Source organism: Hoplias malabaricus, chromosome 4 (genome assembly GCF_029633855.1).
Source record: "Hoplias malabaricus isolate fHopMal1 chromosome 4, fHopMal1.hap1, whole genome shotgun sequence".
NCBI lineage: Eukaryota > Metazoa > Chordata > Actinopteri > Characiformes > Erythrinidae > Hoplias > Hoplias malabaricus.
The window spans coordinates 25814253-25833098 of NC_089803.1; the positions used below are offsets into that span (position 1 = coordinate 25814253).

The 18846-nt window shown below is 39.1% G+C and overlaps 1 protein-coding gene across 1 annotated transcript in view; it reads right to left on the minus strand.

The window, feature by feature from the left end:
* Window positions 1-13942: 13942 nt before the first annotated feature.
* mrpl23 (mitochondrial ribosomal protein L23) overlaps window positions 13943-18846 on the minus strand; it is a 33022-nt gene continuing 28118 nt past the window's right edge. The window contains exon 5 of the mRNA XM_066668188.1: window positions 13943-18555. Within this exon, the coding sequence (XP_066524285.1) occupies window positions 18391-18555 (165 nt within the window). The 3' untranslated portion in view covers window positions 13943-18390. The remainder of the gene's footprint in view (window positions 18556-18846) is intronic.

An 18846-nucleotide genomic window follows, 5' to 3' on the forward strand; every position in this document is an offset into this window, starting at 1 on the left:
CCCCCAACCCTGACGAGCCCCTCTCATCACCAGCTCCCAATCTGTCTCCTTCAGACGTGTTTTCCATGCCCTGACGTCTATATAGATATGGTATCCACGACAGTAGCCATGCACTTTTTTATTTTTTTTTTTGTGGGAAACCACACGGGGAGAGAGCACAGAGTGACACGGATAAGCAGCTCAAATGTGCAGAAAACAGGCACAGTGCACTTTTTGTTTCCAGATAAAGAGCTCCTGTTACCCACATATCTGGAAACACGCAGAATAAGAAACATATTGCACACACAAGTATCAAGTATGTTAGACAAAAAGGAAAAGGAAAATATCCAAGCACTCTACTTGGACGTGTGGCGGTCATATGAAACCTCTTTCTGGAACTGTGTTAAAACTTCACTGAAAAGGAAATTACCCACGTATCTTGAGCCTGAGGCTTTTTTTAAATGTATGGTTCACATGATGCCGGTTCAGTTTGCTTTGTATATTTGAGTTTGGTATCACTGTAATGAAAAGAAATTATATAAACTGGGAAAAATATTTTCCATTATTTCCCATTCAAAGTTATAAGGAATATTAGAATATTTAGAATATTAGAATATTTTCCCTCTTCTGCAACGGTTAAGCAACAACAACATCAGAAACTACAATACATAACACAAGTACTCAAGTCTACTGTTAGAAAAAGAAATGGAACTTTGATGAACCTACTCAGAAGAGGACCCAGAAATATTCCTTTGAATGTACCTAATTTATAAGTCATTATCAAACTGGTCTGTACAGCTTGATCATTCATTCATTTTTTGCACTTGTTCAGGGTCGCAGTGAGATAAGAGCCTATATAGAATCGCTGGATGCAAGTCAGGAACACATCCGGGACAGGGCACTAGTCCCTCACAGAGACCCATACATTCACAGGTATGGACACATTTGAATAGCCAGTCCACCGACCAGCACGTTTCTGGACTGTGAGAGGAAACCCCACAGACACCGGAAGAACACAACAAATTCCACATTTCACTGTCCATACTTGTGCCTTTACATTTTTAAAACATTAAATATATCGTGTTTATTTTGTAAAAGTAAAGCAAAATGTTTTCATTTACAAAATTTTGTGAATGTGATTTTGTTTAAGTTTGATTTCATAATATTTTTTTCTTTTGTCTTTGTGGTCGGAGAGACAACGTATTCTTAGAAAGGTTCTTGAGTTTATACAGTCTTTCCCCAGAAATGCTATTTAACCAACCCACTCCCTCTCCCTCTCAGACACACACACACACACTTACTTTTTCCCCCCTCTTTCTCTCCTGCTGTTGTAAGCAGCCGAGGGATGTGTTTTTTCCTGAAGGCGTCCAACTTCTGCTGTCTGGGTCTGATCAATGTCTCTGAGCAGCAGTGGTCAGCACTCTGAATGCTTTTAAATATATTTTCTGGGCCACAGCAGACTGACTGACCCCACTCTGCACCCAACACTCTTTCGGAATTGTTCACAGTGGTAATGAGACACCTAGAAGCAGTTCTTTCATTCAAGTTTTTAATCTTAAAGAAATTCACAAAACGTGAAATTGTGAAAGTTAAATATACACTTTGTAAAATAGAAATGTAGATATTATACAGTATAATATCATATATGTGAGTAAATTAAGAATAGTAAAGGAATCTAGGAAGTTTTATGAGGTCATTTACTACATTTTGTTTCATTAATGTCTAAATAAGAGGTGAAACAGAAGCCAAATTTACTTTTACTCATCAACATGCGGAATATTAGAGAACACAGATTTACTGAAATAAACAACCTCTTCCCTGAAAATGACGTTGCTTGAATGGCAGCATGTTTTAAAACCTGTATATGTCTTTCAACATTAATGTTGCCTTCATAAATGTGCAAGTTACTCATGCCATGTGTACTATTGCCTGCTCAAACCATCACGGATGAACTTTTGAACTGGGTACTTACAGTAAGCCTGATGGTCCTTCTCCTTTTTAGTTTGGATGAATTTCTAATTTTGTCTTGTCAGACCACAGGACACTTTTTCACTTCACCTCAGTCCATTTTAATAAATGTAAAATGTTAAGTTTACTTCAAAATAAAACTGTTTAGATAAGAAAATGAATATGAAACTTGAAAATATATTCAATGGAAATAAATCAGACTTTCACAAAAGACAAAACATAGAATGTATGTAAAAAAAATAATCGCGATGCAAGCCCCAATATGTTGTGCATGTCCAATACTATTACAATATAACAGGTAAAGAATATGAGAATGTTCTGTTTATTATAAAAATTACAAAACATAGGAGGTGGCACCATGGCACCACATTTAGAGTCACTGTCACACAACGCCAGTACTTGTGTGTTTAATTCCTCAATGTGTTTTTCACTGTGACTGTGTGGGTTTCTTCCCACAGTTCAAATACACAAGCTGATGATACATTGGCTGTTAAGATGTGTCCATAGCTTTGACCGTGCGAATGGAGCCCTGTGATGGACTGGCAAACTGTCTGGTGCGTGTTCCTGCCTTGTGCCTAGAGGTTCTGGGTACGTTCCACACCAACCGCAACCCTAAACAGGATAAAGCGGTTTTCAGAAAATGACTAAACAAATGAAGAGTAAGCCAAATTCTTCTTCATGTATTCTACCATTGTCACACTGTGATGTCATATGAATGCAGTGCAGTCAGTCCTACTAAGGATAAGACCATTTAAAAAGTTTGTTTTACTGAGTAATGTCACTCTAGCTAAAGCTAAATCCAGTTCATGGACGCGGTGGGCTTACCTGGAATCACTGGGTGCAAGGCAGGAACACACCCTGGAGGGGGCGCCGGTCCTTCACAGGGTGACACACACTCACACATTCACTCACACTTACGGACACTTTGGAGTTGCCAATCCACCTACCAAAATGTGTTTTTTGACCGTTGGGAGGTAAACGGAGCACCCAGAGGAAACCCACGCGGACCACACCAAACTCCTCATAGACAGTCACCCGGAGCAGGACTTGAACATACAACCTCCAGGTCACTGGAACTGTGTGACTGTGGCACTACCCGTCCTAAGCTGAATGATATTTAAGTTAAATTAAATATTAAGTTTACTGTTTCTCATTCTGTTGACAAAAGAGGGAACAAAATGGCAGCTTACTAGTAAAATGTTTTGGCTATTTTTTAAATACAGGTGTTTTGTTTGTTTTAAGTTTCAGTTTCATTCTCTTTTCCACATCAATTTTCAATATCAGGGTCGTCAGATTAATTTAGCTGAATTTGAATACAGACACACATCAGAGTTTTAACATTAGCATCAACTTAATGTATGTCCTTAACGGAGTTTGATCAGGCTGTGAATTGAAGCCAGAGTATGTAAGGTAGCTAACAGGGGCTTACTTTACCAGACTATGAATACAGTTGCGTGTCTGGGATTTGGATCAGGACATTTGAATTTGACAAATGCATTCATTCCACTGTATATCTACACACTGCTTCCCTGTACAACAATATTTAAAGTGAGGACACAAACTTACACGAAATGACATGACTAAAGCCTACTTAATGATAACTCTCATGTCTGCAGCTTTGCGTATGCATGTTTTATCAAATTTTGTCCGTCAATCAATAGGAGCCTCTTCAAGGCTGGACCTTTAGGCAGTCCAACACAAAGTGTTTTACTAAGCAGACAATATTAAGAGGGCAGTAGAGGTACATCCGATCCGGGTATGCATTAATTAATGAAACCATCAAAGGTGCAGGAGTAAAAGATTACATTTAAATTCGATCATCCATAAAATATTCATTTTGATAACAAATAAGGAATATTAACTTGTTCCTAAATTGAATGTACATTGTATCCTTCATTGTTTTGCTCAAAGCAGAGTATTCATACATTATAACAGAAAGTTGTTATTATTTTTTGTAATCCAGTTTTGATATCTGCAGTGAGGGGACACTTCAGGCCCTCTGGCCTCCAGCAGCTTAAAGTTGTACACTCCCAAACATGGCGCTATAGCTGGGTCCCATTCCACTTAGGTTAAACTCAGGACACACTGAGCCCCCGGGCGATCTCTAAGTGTTAGGGGCTCTCAGATCCCACCCGTCACTGCCTTGCTATAAACCTCAGACAAAAATATTTGAAAGGAAAGTTCCATGTAGGGTCATCAGTCTGCTTGCTCTGCTTTGTATCCCAATGGCAACTCTCCAAACACTGAGCTTTTTTCCTAGAAAGACCCTCACTCAAAAACACTACATGGATCAGCAGTCATAAACTAAAGCTGCATAAACCCAGTATTGTGTCATTAATGTGGTTTAAATAGATTATAGCCCATGGCCAGCTCCTCTGATTACAGATAAAGTTTAGTCTAAGACCTAAAACAGGGTTTTTGTGAACAATTGCCATCACCCGCCAGTTTGGTCTGGGTGACCAGGCCTGACCTGGATTTGGAAGCTGTCCATCAGTGTGTTAACATGCCTTGAAAACAGATCCATTGTATTATGTAGAGTCTGAGGTTGTTGTTTTTTGTTGTGTTTTTCCTATGGGAAAAGATACAATGGAGCAAATGTTTTATTTTGTGGCTGTAAAAAAAAGTATCTCAGTAATAGTGAATTTACTGGGGAAGGCAAAAAAACAACATTTTTTTTTATTTAAATGCTCTATATGTTGTTAAATTTCATATAGTATATAGCTGATCACATGATGTAGAAAAATGAAAAAGAAATAGTGGAGAAATCTGTTCTTAGTTGATAGCAGTGATATGTAGATTAGGCCTTGATGCGCATGGTCAGATGTGTTGTGGAAGTCTGCCATCCCTTGAAAGTCAAAAGGGGTTGGCCTGGATTTGCTGCACTATTCCACAAAGCGTGGCAGTGACACAGATTGGAGATGTCAGGAGCAATTTGTTGGAAATCTTATGAATTACCTTCAACTTTGGCATATCCTAGCATTACAGTTCTCAAGAGTCCAGCTCACATTGATGTACCTGGGGGCTCCTGAGTGGTGCAGTGTTATAGATGTTGGCCCGATCATCAGTTTGATCGATTGCTAGTTCAAACCCTAGTGGTGTTTAGGGGGTGTTTGTGATTCAGAAAACCACAACAACATGCTTAATAATCTGTATCATGCATGCCTCAGTTTTATGTACAGTAGATTTCATTTTAGATTTTACATTATATAAGCTATGAAGTCAGATGCTCTCCATTCCACGTGGCTGATTTATAATTTATGTATAATTAACTAAACCACTATGCAATGCCAATTCAGTAAATAAAAAGAAAAAGAAAAAAGATTTTATCATCAATAGATTAAAGCACACAAGCTGGATTTTCCTGCTCTTGGCTCACTGAGATCTTTCACTCCATTTATGTTCTGTATTTAAGCAACATGTAGCAAGAGATAAGGCATAAGATGCAGAGTTCATAAACTGGTCAAGAAAACCAATGTAAAGGAACAGTCCAGTGAGTCAGTCTCGTTCAAGAGTTGCTTTACATTGTGTTTTTTCCCGTATTGCTCATTGCCAGTAAGCTGCCACCATCATAGTAATTACTGAGCTTTGTATAGAATACAAAAAACTAAAAGCTGGAAAATGTTTTGCTGCATTGCTCAGAAGATCCACCACACACTCAATCGACTGATTCCCAATTGTTAAATAGCTTTTTATAGAGTTTATTTTCAATCCTTTTTTTTAGTGCTTACGGCAGTCACAGAAAAACAAAGTGGACTTATTTTTCAACACTAAACACAGCAATAAATGACTAGCAGTCATAAAAAGGGACCACAGATCTCCCACTAATCGCTTAATCATAGATAGTTATTTATACGGATTGCATCCAAGAATAATAATTAATTTCAGTAGCTAGCAAGCAGGCAACATTCCCCAAAGGCTGCCAGCCCTTGTTCCTTTAAACATTTCCAGTGGAGTTATTCTCCACATGAAGAAAGGCAAACCCAATTAGTAATACACAATATGACTTCACCTTTAATGGTGTGCAAAAACACTAGTACAGGAAGCGCAGTGTGTTTTTTTTTAAACATTGTTTTTGCCCCCATTAAATGCTTAATGTTCTTGTAAAAGTAGGGGGAGAAGGGTTTAAAGGCACCTTCCAATCTGCTTACAAGGGGGAAAGCTGAATCATCTGACTCTAGTCTAAGCCCACGTATGCCACATATGTTGAGCGTGGAGGAGAAAAAACCCACGTGAACCGGGAAGGCGCCTGCTAACGCAATCTACCCGCTCATACTAGCCTTGCTGGAAAGTTGAAGTTGGGCTGACTGTAGTGCTATCTATAGAAAGTCTCAAAGTAAATTTTATGATCTTTATTTCTCAGCATTGATGAGTTGAGTGATATATATATATATATATATATATATATATATATATATATATATATATATATATATATATATATATAGTTTTTCCATGAAGCTACATTAAAACAGAAGAGCAGCAGACAACAGTGAATACAACAATAAATGTAATAAACAATAATATTATTCTACATACAGATCCTATAAAACAGCACAGGACAGTTTGGTACTGGGGAACGGGGTAGACCAGCGTTAGGCCAGTATTAGATCCATATTATTTCACTGATCATTAATAGTTCAAAACTACAGAAAGTTTGTACAGATTAAAGCTGATATTTAACCTTTGGAGAATTTTTTGGTAGAAAAATGTAGGTACATAAAACATGGAGAAGGGCTGTGTTTCAGACCCCTTCTCAGAAGAGAAATGGAGGATGAATCTGATTACTGAGTGTGTTGTCAAATTTTCAAACTTGGTGAGAAACATATCTTTTGAAAATATAAGTGGATAATCTACTACTACTATAAATAATTATTAGCATGATATTAACTTTGCATTCAAAATATTTCCAATACAGTGCATACCCCCTTCCCCGCTGGGATTTATTTTTGAGCTGTTAATGTGAAGTATTTACATGATATGGTCCAAAAACCTCACGCCTAATCCAACAAAACAACATTATGACTGCCATCTTTTTTTGTCCATATGTAACAATCATTAAAGCAGGCATGTGAGTAGGTATTTAGCAGTTCAGTTTTATGTAAATGTCCATGGCTTACATGATTCTTAGGTCCTATACTTTTAAAATACCACAGGAACTCTATCTGTGGAAGTGTATATTGAATCAGTCTTTAACGATGACCTCAGGGCACTTGATCTAGCTTATTTAAACTCCAGTTAAAGGTGAAAGCATATCCTAAGCGACTCTGGGGAAAACAATGTTGGGTCAGTGCTGACGGATTTGTTGTATGAAGGGAGACATTATGAAAAGGGGGAAAAAAGGGAAAAAAATCATTTTAATTACAAATAGATTGGTTGCTATGATGTTGTTGTGTGGTCTTCTGTAAACAGCCGAGATTTGCTTTGAGACGGCATGGATCCGGTCCCTTTGTCTGCCCTCCAAAAAAACAGAATTACAGCAAACCAGGCCAGTGTTTGTACAGAACAGCAAACTCAGGACACCCCCAGAGGCTAGAGATGTTTGGTGATGTTTGGTTCCATCTCTTGATCTTTCCCTCAGAGAAGCACTGCTAACATTGTTGTTGCTCTATTTTGTTACCGAGCCTGAGGATTCAATTACAATAACACTGAATAATAGGCCACAATGATGGCTTTTACTGCTTGCACCACCGAACCTCTGTAGCACCACAATATGTGCGCAGAGGAGGTCGATGGGCTTGAAGCCAGTTTAAAGGCTCAGAACTTTCTTTCATCCTTTTCTGTGTGAGTTGTTGTGTCCTCCCTGTTGCATGGCACTCCCAAGAGTATATGTGTGTGTGTGTGTGTTTGTTTGTCCAGTCTTTAAATGAGGTAATGGGTCTGTGACAACCACTGCCGTCACCTGTCTGTCCTCTGTTATCCTGCCTCCAGGGAATCCCACACTGCTGTTTTTATAGTTTTAAAATATTTTTCTGATGTTCTAATGTATATCTTCATATGTTTTTATGTTTAGTCACATTTGCTGTGTTTTAGTTGGGTCCAGTACACTATCTAATGTAGTGCCTATATACCCTTAATCAAGTACATGTACTTATTTGTTTGGTATGTACTTTCCTGAATGTTTTTCACTTAATAATAATTGCAGCAAAGTGTTTTAATCAAAAAGGGAATGTTCATTTTAATCCTGTTTAGCTTTTCATACCTTATTTGGGTTACATTTCATTCTGTTTCATTGGTGACAGTGTTTGTACAGCTAGGTATTTTACCTTTACTTAAGTACAAATACATTTTGGCTAATAATTTTGTGTGAATTTAGACCACTCTTCCCACCTCTGCCATTATGAAATTCGACCAAAAATTGTAAAGACTTATTGCATTAGGCTTTGTCTTTCATAAAGGCTGCTTTTGTCTGCTTTTCTGTCACAGTTACATAATACCCATATCAGGTAGTACTGGATTTTCAAACAGTGAGTTGTGTCATGCAATGCACATCACAAAAATTAACATTGTACCCAAGGGCCAGTAGATTTATTAATGTAACTGGATTTCACATCAGCACTATTTTAGTGTGACACACAGTAAATCATATAGTCTCTAACATTTATCCCATAACAAGTGGGCAAATACAAACTTTATACAATGTTTATCTAAGCCTATGTCAGTTGTCATGAAGGAGCAGTGGATTTCGATAAAGTGCCTTTTTTTATTATTTTATTTATTTATTTATTTAGTTATTCATTTTCAATCGTTAGCCCCTTTAAAATGAAATATGTCCAACTTTCAGAACACTCTGTTCCCAGACCTTAATCATCAATTCTGAGAATAACATGGATCATCTCTTTTCTTATGTTTCATGCACAGTAATTGGCAGTGGTCTGCTTGTTTAATGACTTAAGTTTTATAGATCCCAAAGGCCCACAGGACCTTGTGTTACCTTGACGTCTTACTTGATGTGTAGAGTGGGCAATAAACGGGAGTGTTTTCAAAGAAAGTGTGCCACTTCTCCAAAAGACTTGCCTTTTCACTTCAGCTATAACAGAGTGCTTATTCTGGGCACTGTTTGACTACTACAGGGATTGCATGGCTTCCCACACAACAAAGTGCCAGCTGAGCTAACATAACCTGGACTCAATTGCACTGCAGCCATTTCCCATCCGGTATCCATTGTCCGCAATTAGTACAGAGGCATTTCACCCTGGTTGAGAATTGTGAAACTATTTTTTCTCCCTAACGTACTATTTTACAGCCACCCTCCATCCACCACCCCATTGCCCCCGCAGCCTTAAGCCCCTCTCCACAAAAAAAAATAAAATAAAATAACTAAATAATAATAATAATAATAAAATAAAAAAGGGGAGTTGAATTTTCTGTCAAACTCATGTCCTAAGCAAAAGCAAACACTGGAGAAGCCTGGAATACTGAAAAACGCTCAAAAATGAGTGGGTCCAATTATAAGGAACAATACGTCAAGTTGCAGCACAAGCACTGGAATAGTTACAACTGAAGGAACACACACACACACACACACACACACAATGTGCCTTTAACAGAGAGGCAAAAATCTGTCTTTACTATCCATGGGCTTCTCTCTGCCAACTTTATGCTGGCTGTTGGGGGAGAGGAAATGAAAGCGTGCTAGATTCTCCCCTCCGGAGAATAATACTAACCCCGCAAAGCGCAAATCAAACATACAATCGACGTCACAGGAAACCATTTTGAAGCCTAAAACCTCCCAATGGGAGATCCATTTGAGTGCTGCGGGTATGTGCTGCTCAGCTCACCACTACGCCTCCCTCTTTCAAAGCTTCAACCGCAAAATAACCCGAACCATACCACACCAGCGCTGAGGACAGCACTCTCTCTCTCTCTCTCTCTCTTCCAACACTCGCTTTCTCTCTTCTCCCTCCCTTTTACTCTCTCTTTCCTCTTCCTCACTCAACCTTAATCTATTCATCTGATGCACTCTCACATCATTGCTTTAGAAGCAATTATGAGTTTGGACTGCACTCCTAAAAATGAAGGCTCTTGAGTGGGCTATACTTTGGAATTTGGTTCTTGGAAAGACCTTTACCTGGTATACACCGTTTACATAGTGTGGAGGTTTCTGAAATTACAAGAAGGTACAAAAAGGTCATGGAATTTTCACACAATGAGGAGGACAGCAAAAAAATATATTTATTGCAATGCAATCTCATTATACCTATGTTACCTATGTTGCACATTACCTATTTTTCCTCTCCATATGTATAGAAGTAGAAGGAGTCAGTAGTGATGATCTGTGTTACATTGGGTTTAATTATGCACAGGATTTGTTTGAGGCCCTGGGCCAAGTCCTCTCCCTTTCCTCTAAGAAACCCACATGACCCACGCCCCCTCCCCCTTCTCTGACATCTGAAAGAGAGAGGTCATGAGGTCAGACCCAAAGCAATCAAAGAGGTTTGTTTGGCTCTCCTTCGCCCAGCCCCACCGGCTGTGGAAAGCATTGCTATCACCGACATGCCTCCCAAAGAGACTAATGTTCTTAAGCTGAGGGCTGAGGCCACACATTCAGCACTTCATTTATGATGCTCTCTCCAAAGTAGACACCACACTGAACAGGTAGGTAGCACCTTTGGTATCTCTTCAGAGAGACAGCCTCCCTCAGAAGCTCAAAATCAATTGTTTGAAATAAATATTCGGATAAGGCTTCTGGCTTGGGTGCACAGTCCTAGAAAAAGGTTTTTATAGATTTAAGACCTAACAACTTTCCAAATAAAGTTTTATACTCTTCACAGAAAAGAAGCGTCATGGTTAAGTGTGGTCCCCCTTATAAAACTGTACATGTCCAGTACTTAAAGTGTAATTTCTAAACCAAATCAATCTTTGTTTAGTAGAAAAAACTGACATGACAAATAGGTTAAATCCCTGTATTAGCAGGTCAGTAGCCTGGTAGCCAAGATTTTTACATAGAAGTATTTTGTTTGGGTTTTACAACATATTTAAACAGTATTTGGCATGTATCATATTGTGGCTTATAAGTATATGGAGTATATTTTATATCAGATATCTTAACTGTTCCATGTATAAATGGTTCCATCCTGTGTGAGGTTATTCAGGGAAAAGCGTTTTTCTATCACTTCAAAGAGGCTTCTTTGGCACCTCACTTTTAAGAGTGCAGTGGTTGTGAAATGAAAACCAGCAAGCCCTCATCATATGCTCCTCCCCTTCAAGCAAAAGCAATTTACAATTCACAACTCACACGCCATCCCTTCAAAAACACCTCTTCATGTTAAACTCTCTTGAGGGGCTTCACATTCCAGTCATCGATTGCTCCTGTCTGAATGAGATCAGAAGGCTTTCCTGTGTGTGTGTGTGTGTGTGTTCAGTGATGAACAATGGGAAGCACCGCTCTCGTGAACAGCTTAAAACATTCCCAGTGATGTCTGCTTGAGTAAGACCAGGGGGGGCATCAGATATCCATTATGGTGAAAACCACAGCATTCTCAGACGTTTAAGAATCTTTAAACGTAACCCTTAAGCGTTCCTTCTATTTCTCAAGGGGTCATGCTTAAACAGACCCTCATCTCAGGATGATGTTTTTCAGTTAACCTTAATCTTCTCCAAACATCTGAATGCAGAGGAGGAACTTTATTAACTGAAGCCTACAGCCGACACAGCAGTGTTTGGCTCTGCAACAACACCAGTGCTGAAGTGTTTCCCCATTCCAGAGTAACAGATGCCATTTTTCATCACATTCATTAATGTACAGTGCAAATGAAGTGCACTGACCTCCATTCTTTTATATAATTGTAAATCAGAGTAGCCATTATGAACATGTTCACTGATTTTCATCAACAGAAACAATAAAATAAGAAGCCTCGACAAAACATGTTCACTACTTTACCTTTATTAGAGCTCCTAATTGTGTAAAAAAAAGTTGGTTGCATTCACTGCTTCTCACAACCTGCGTAATCCCAAACATATTTTATGATGTTGTCAGTTAAACACTGAGGACATTTCTGAAACAAGAAAGGACCATGACTTTCTCCTAATTCTTAAAGATGAAAGTACTATGTGTCTGATGGTTACAGTTTGTGGTCTGCTATGTTTGGTCTCGCATGGTTGTTTTGAGTCCCATGTTCTCTATATCTTTTAATCATTATTTGTGACTTTGCTTCAGGAAACCCCTTTGTACTACTGACACTTCCTAAAAGAGGACTAAAACCCATCATTTACTACTTAAAGCCCTCTTTAGTCAGGATTGAATTATAAAAGTAAATTAACAAGAATAAAAAATGAAGAAAATAGGAACATGACCAACAGTGCTATCAACTCAGTAAAACACCATCTGAGGGAAATGTGTAGAGTAGAGCCAGAGCCAGTTTCTGCTAAAAGAATAAACAGGCAACTGACTGGTAAATGATTCTCATCTGTACATTTCTATTGATGATGTATTTCAAACAAGCTGGCTGGGTGGTCAAATACAGCGCAAGATCTGCTGATTGCAGATATGACAATCCAACACAGCTCGCTAAAGCTGTTTTTTAATTTTTTTAAAACTTCCACACAATAAAAACAACCCTCACTCCTCACTTTCTCTGCATTATGCAGTTATTACTAGCTACATTACAATTCAAATCTGTTTCTTGAACAGCTGCTTAAGTCAAGGACCACCTAGTATAATATATCAGGAGCAAAAACAATGAGAGGAATGACATTAACTGATTATTGTGTTTTTCTTTGACGTATGACAAACCATTTGTAAAAAAAACATTGTCACATCATTTGCAGCTGTAATAGTTACGCTAAGGTTAGGGTCTTTGTGCATTAGTAGTATTAAATTCCTCATCTTAATTTAGGATTTCTCAGACTTGTTCTAACACAAGGCCCACCTGTTTACCACTAGGAAGCATGAAGGCCGACAGCGAATTCTCAACACAGATGACTGTAGCCACAAAAACATCAGGGAGGGTATTTGTTTCTTGAGGCAAGGGGCAAAAAATACACCGAGAATCAGCTGCTTGGTGCATGGCTCTTGCTGCAGGATATGTATTAATATTGTTTATATTGTTTTCAAACAATGTGTAGTTCATGGACCACATTTGTCCATAGCAAAGTAGTTGAGAAACACTGTCTTAATACAGTAAACAGAGCTGGCCAATGATGACTGCATTCTTCACAGCAAAGAACTGTAAATGAAATGTAAACACAGCAATAGGCATCAAAGAGCCATCTTCTCCATGTACAGCTCTCCGCCTTCCATCCATTATACAGAGTGTTTACAGGGGTAGATTCCTATGACAGTTTTTCTGAGGAATAATGTATAGCAGGAGGAGAGAGAGTGTGGTCAAATACAGCTGTGAGCACGGGCACTCAGATGCAGTGTCCCGCTGGGCCAGAAACTCCGCTGCTTGTGTCCCGAGCCGAGAAAGAAGACTGCGGGGTGACAGAGTGCATTGGCTGAGCTCAGATGAACCAACAGCAACCTAGGGGAGTCAAGAATGTATATGGCTCCTGTCCAACACACCCGCCTGCTAAGGGGCTGCTCCAGTTGTCTTAGTGAACATTAGAAGAGAGTGAAATGCGTAGTAAATGCAAGGCTTTCTCAAAGCTGCCTTTGCCACTATTTATAGGAGAAAGTATTTATTGTGCCACCGTCCATCTTTGTCTACATCCCATTACGAGTACCAAGCATCGGCAGACCCTGAAGGCAAACGGGAGCAGCTCCGTATCCCCAAGGCCTTCGGATCTATCTCTTTCTTTTTTTTTTTTTTTCTCCTCCGCCCCCACAGACGAATAGAAGTGGCGCTTGGTTTAAACTTCAGTAAAGATGCTGTTTATTTAAAGGACCTCTTTGGTCTCTCGAAGAACTCTCTACCACCCTCTCCCTCATAGCATCACTGCAAAAACAGCCACCATCCATGAGTCAAGAATGACAACAGCTGTTATTATCAAGGGGGAAATAGCCCCATTACAGTTGGAAATACCAGACCACACAAGATGTTTGCTGAACCATTTTTATTAGAGCGACAGAAACCACAATATATTCATATTGTTGAAAAGGTTAGTTTATCTTACTTGATAGCTCTTGTAAATTCACTGCTTTTAAAAAAAAGAAAGAAAGAAAGAAAAAAAAGAAGCGCAAACCACAGAGGAACATGCAATAGGTCATCTCAGCTGTGCATGGTCAGATGACACAGAGGGGTTCTGAGGCTGTAACAGATTTAAAAGGCGGTACACGAGATAACTATTTCCATGTTTACTATAGGGCCAAAGAACACCTTCTCATCCAACAGGCCAACATGACTTTTGAGTTGAAGGGCGTTAGGGAGTTCTCACATGAGAAGGCTTTGCACTAGATTTCTTAATATTGCTGTGAGGATTAGATTGCATTCATCAATATCCAAGAGTATTTGTAAGATCAAGTGCTGATGTTGTATTAAAGTTCTGGATCACATACACCACTTCAACACGTCCCAATGTAATTGGATAAGGTTCCATAACTCTGGAGAAACTGCACCACAGCCCTACTCTTCAGGGGTGCTGTAAGGCTTGGAGCTTGTATTTTTACCCCTCTAGATGACACTTGGCACTGATCAAGCAGACGTCAGTTTTCTCCACAATGCATTTCTGTGGAGGTTAAACAAACTCTTGAATGCCTTTTTCGAGCAATGTGTACACTTTGAAGTAACAGGTTTTCCACAAACCTTTGGACATATAGCACACTACAGGGACAGAACATTGGCAGACGGAGCAACGAATAAATCCTCACCAGGATTTCATTCCAACTGTTAGGCTTCCCCTGTCTTCTCAAACCAGTCTCAGAGGTTTCAGAGCAGTTGAAACAAAAAGGTTTCTGAAAATTTCTGGGCATGTTTGCCACCTCTGGTCATTATAAATTTAACAGTGTGATACAGATGGAGAAGGAATGACGCTGAGCTTGTGCTGCTCTCTGCCATAGTGACTGCAGAGCATGCTCCAGCTCTCTTGTGCCTCACTTTCTAAACTGAGCCAGTGATGTCATGTCAGTTCCAAACTTAGATTTAAAAAAAAAAAAAAGAAAAAAAAAAGGGTCATGCTTGCAATTCTAACATAAGCCTGAATGAGAAGGCAGAGGGATTTGAAAGTCTATTTAAAATATTTAACCCCCTTCCATTAGCTTTTCACAGCTTGACAGTAAAACCACATGTACTGTACATTTCCTAAGACAGACACACACAAAAAGCAGAGATAGAGGGGATGAGACACACCCAGAGAGAGAGAGAGAGAGAGAGAGAGAGAGAGATGCATTCCTAGATGGAGGAAAAGAGACACAAGCTAAAATGACCCAGCTCTGAACACAGAAGTGCAGCGAACGTAAATAAAGCAGAAGAGTGAGATATAAATGTACCAGTTGCTGTGAGAAGGACGATGTGGAGAGAAACACAGCTTCAGCTTTATTTACCCTCTCCCTCAATCAGGGAAATCATGTGTGGTAAAGCAGCATAATTAAGGAACTCTTATTTAAATGATCTATTTCATAAAATACACCAATGTTAGACCCATTACACAGACACCATATACTTGACATATGAATATCAAGTATAAAAATTTTTCTAGGGGAAGGAATAAACCTTGTTATTACATTTAACATAAGGATAACATTCCATTTCCCCTAGGAGCATTTCTTTTGGGCCATTCCTAATGAAATATTCACACAATAGAAAGGGTAGTTTGCTCTTTAATTGTAAGAAAAAGAAAACTGTTAATTTCCACATTTGGTGCATACTTTTGCTGGCATTAAATTAACATTTTTATCAGTTTTATTAATATGTTTAAATTAACATTGTCCTAAAATGGATTTTCGTTTTAATCCCTGAGAGGAATAAAGCAGGTCAATGTAATTTGCCATTAGCATTTAACTGAGTCCAGAACTGCCTGCACACTGCTATAAATGAGCTGTGGTGTAACCATACACTGACTCTATTCTTATTTCTTTTTTTTGTGTCCTGCACCTGTGCCACACTTTGCAAAGATGTGTGCACAGTCTTTCAATTGATTTCAGAACTGTCCCAAACTGGTAAAGGAACAAAAGACACAACTATGCCAGGTGCATCATCAGCACTGTGAGAACTGCTCTGTTCTCCCAGGGTTTTATAGGTATGGGCAAGAGATGAGAGGGGGGAGTATTTGTTGTTGTGGGGGGCTTGGCAACTGCTGAGCAAGATTTCCCAACGTTCACGTGGGGTTTCTTCAGGCAGTGAGGACACTGGGCAGGAATCTGGAGTTCTTTCTGTTGTCCAGCTGCTGTCTTACAAGCATTTATTTTGTTTTTTAGCCTTAAATCAAATTGCTTTATAGCAATGCAGGGGGTACTCCTTTCTGAGCACATAACAATGGACAAACGCTATCAATATTGACATTCTCCTTGGCGATCAGTGGGTTGGCCGGGTGAGGTCAGCCTCTCTGGTATGAGAACTGGCAAGAGATTATGCAACGTTATGAGGCAAAGAACAGCTACAGTAGAGGCTGTGCTTGACAGAGCTGAGTGAGGACCCATCCAGGGCAGTGCACACAAAAATACTGTAGAAACCCCTTATACTTGCTTTAATAAATCACCATCCATGACGAACGTACATTTAGACCCAAGAAAACAGCATACCTGAGGAAGAGTCAGAAACCTAAAGCAATGGGGAAATGTATTTGTACTGAAATGTACTGCATATTTCAATAGAAACAAAACATGTTTTTAAATTAAATGTTGACAATTCTAAAGAAGCTATAAAATCTGTATCAAATCAAATAAAATGTATTTGTCAGGTGCTTTTTACAACTGATGCTGTGGCAAAGTCCCCACAAAGTCAATGGTGACAGTGGCAACGAAAAACTCCCTTGAGGCTTTAGGAAGGAACCAAGACACACGAAGACACAGAAATATCCATTATCAAACCTCAAGTCTGTCATTATTCTGTGTACTAATATAGTACTGATGTAAGAATGACTGAAGTAATTGGTGCAATGGCAATATACCAATAATAATATTAGAGATGCTGGAAACATTAATCTGAGTTTCTAATCAGAGTCCATTTCTACTTCATTGTAGTTAATGATGGCGAGTAGCCTGCAGCTGGTAACAGTAGAGTGTGAGCAGCTGGTCTGGTGTGGAATGCAGCAGAGTCCAGCAGACAATCTTCCATCAGTGTGTTTTCATTTTCTCGGAAAAGAGTAAAGAGATGGAATTAGTTGCGTTGAGCGCAGAGAAAAGCGTATGTAATTATTTTCAGAATGCGGTGACTCAAGCAGATCTGACTCTAACAGGCTAACTGGAAGGAGAGAACCAGAGGGAAACAGACACGAAAGCATCCTGAAACACCGTCATCCATCGTTCCACCACGCACAAACCACTGACTGTGAGCACAGTATCACAGTATCCTAGTTCACCTTGACTCCACATGTCCATGAGTCCCTGAATGAACAACCTTAAAAACCCATAAAAAGTGTTAGTCTGTTGTTTCACCTTATTAAAATGCATTTGAAAAAGTATTTTGTCCAAATTATACAAAAAACATTGTCTCAGGCATCACTCAGTGTATTCATAATCATTCACACACTCAGATCAGCTGTCACTTTGGCAGGAGCCACAACGTTATGTATTAGTACCTTGAGTTTGGGAACATGATTGTACCATTTGTTTGATTTTGAAATTAAAATTGATTTGTTTTGAATTGAACCCCATTTTTTAAAACAGTTCTGTTATGAAATAAAAGAAAATGTAATGTGCCTTCAAAGTACACACTGCCTGTATTGAATGACATCGTACCTATACAAGATATTTATTTCTGACACTGAAGGTTATAACTTTCTGTGGGAGCTTTTAGTGTCATTACATGCTTCAGAGGTCTTGTTCCCATCACCACCACTGTCAACAAACCGGAATTTGACTCATTACGTTTCTCTGGAACGGAGCATTTCACATAAACACTCTGAATGTTTAGATATTAATTATGTAATTATGCAGAATTTTTAAAAAATATGTTGCAAAACAAGTAGATACCGAGAACTTGTCAGTGTTTCCAGATGTTTTAATGTAAAATAAACTTAAGCAATCGTTCAGGATTAATTCGGTTGAATTTTCTTTTGTCGTACGAATTTGTACATTTCACAGATGATGGTTGTTATATGAGATTTAATTCAAAAGGAAGTTTAAATTCATTGTGCATGTTACTGGATGTTAACCTCAGCTCTGTTATATAAATATAGGAAACAAAACTCAAACAAACAAACAGACAACACTGAAAGAGTTGAACCTGTGGAGGGTGATTATGGGACACGCTGTAAGGCTGCACAGGACATGTCCAGGAACCAGAGGTGCCTCCTTCAAATGGATCAGGTTCTGATTATATTCCTGCAAATGACCTAGCGGTACAACAGAAACATCCCACACACAGTTCTCATCTCTTCTGCCATGAGTTAAGAGGGGTTGTGTCTTTAAAGCCCAAACCATTCAGTGACCCCCCCTCTTCTGGGATCTGGTTTCTGCCTCTGTCGCTCATCTTCCATGAATTTCTCCTGCATCTCCTCCACAGAGCCTTCTTCGTGCTTTTTTTCCTTTTCGGGGAAGATATCTGGAAACTGGAAGGTATGCTGCTGGCCCTGTAGGGAAAGCAGGAATTCCTTTAAGTTTAAGGAAAGATAACCAACATGAGTGTACTGTTTAACATGGGCTCATCTGATCAGAAGCCTCTATCCCCTGATCTAAATTCCAATTTCTCTTTGCTTTAACAATAGCTCACCACATGATACTTTCACCCCAAGAGTCCCGTTTTTCATCCTGTTTGATTGTGAAACATGGTTTACAAATGAAAACAACAAGGTTTCAGGGAGAATGCAGTCTAATCTAAAAGGGGTCTGGTTAGGCCTAGTCAGCAGCCTGGTATATAGAAA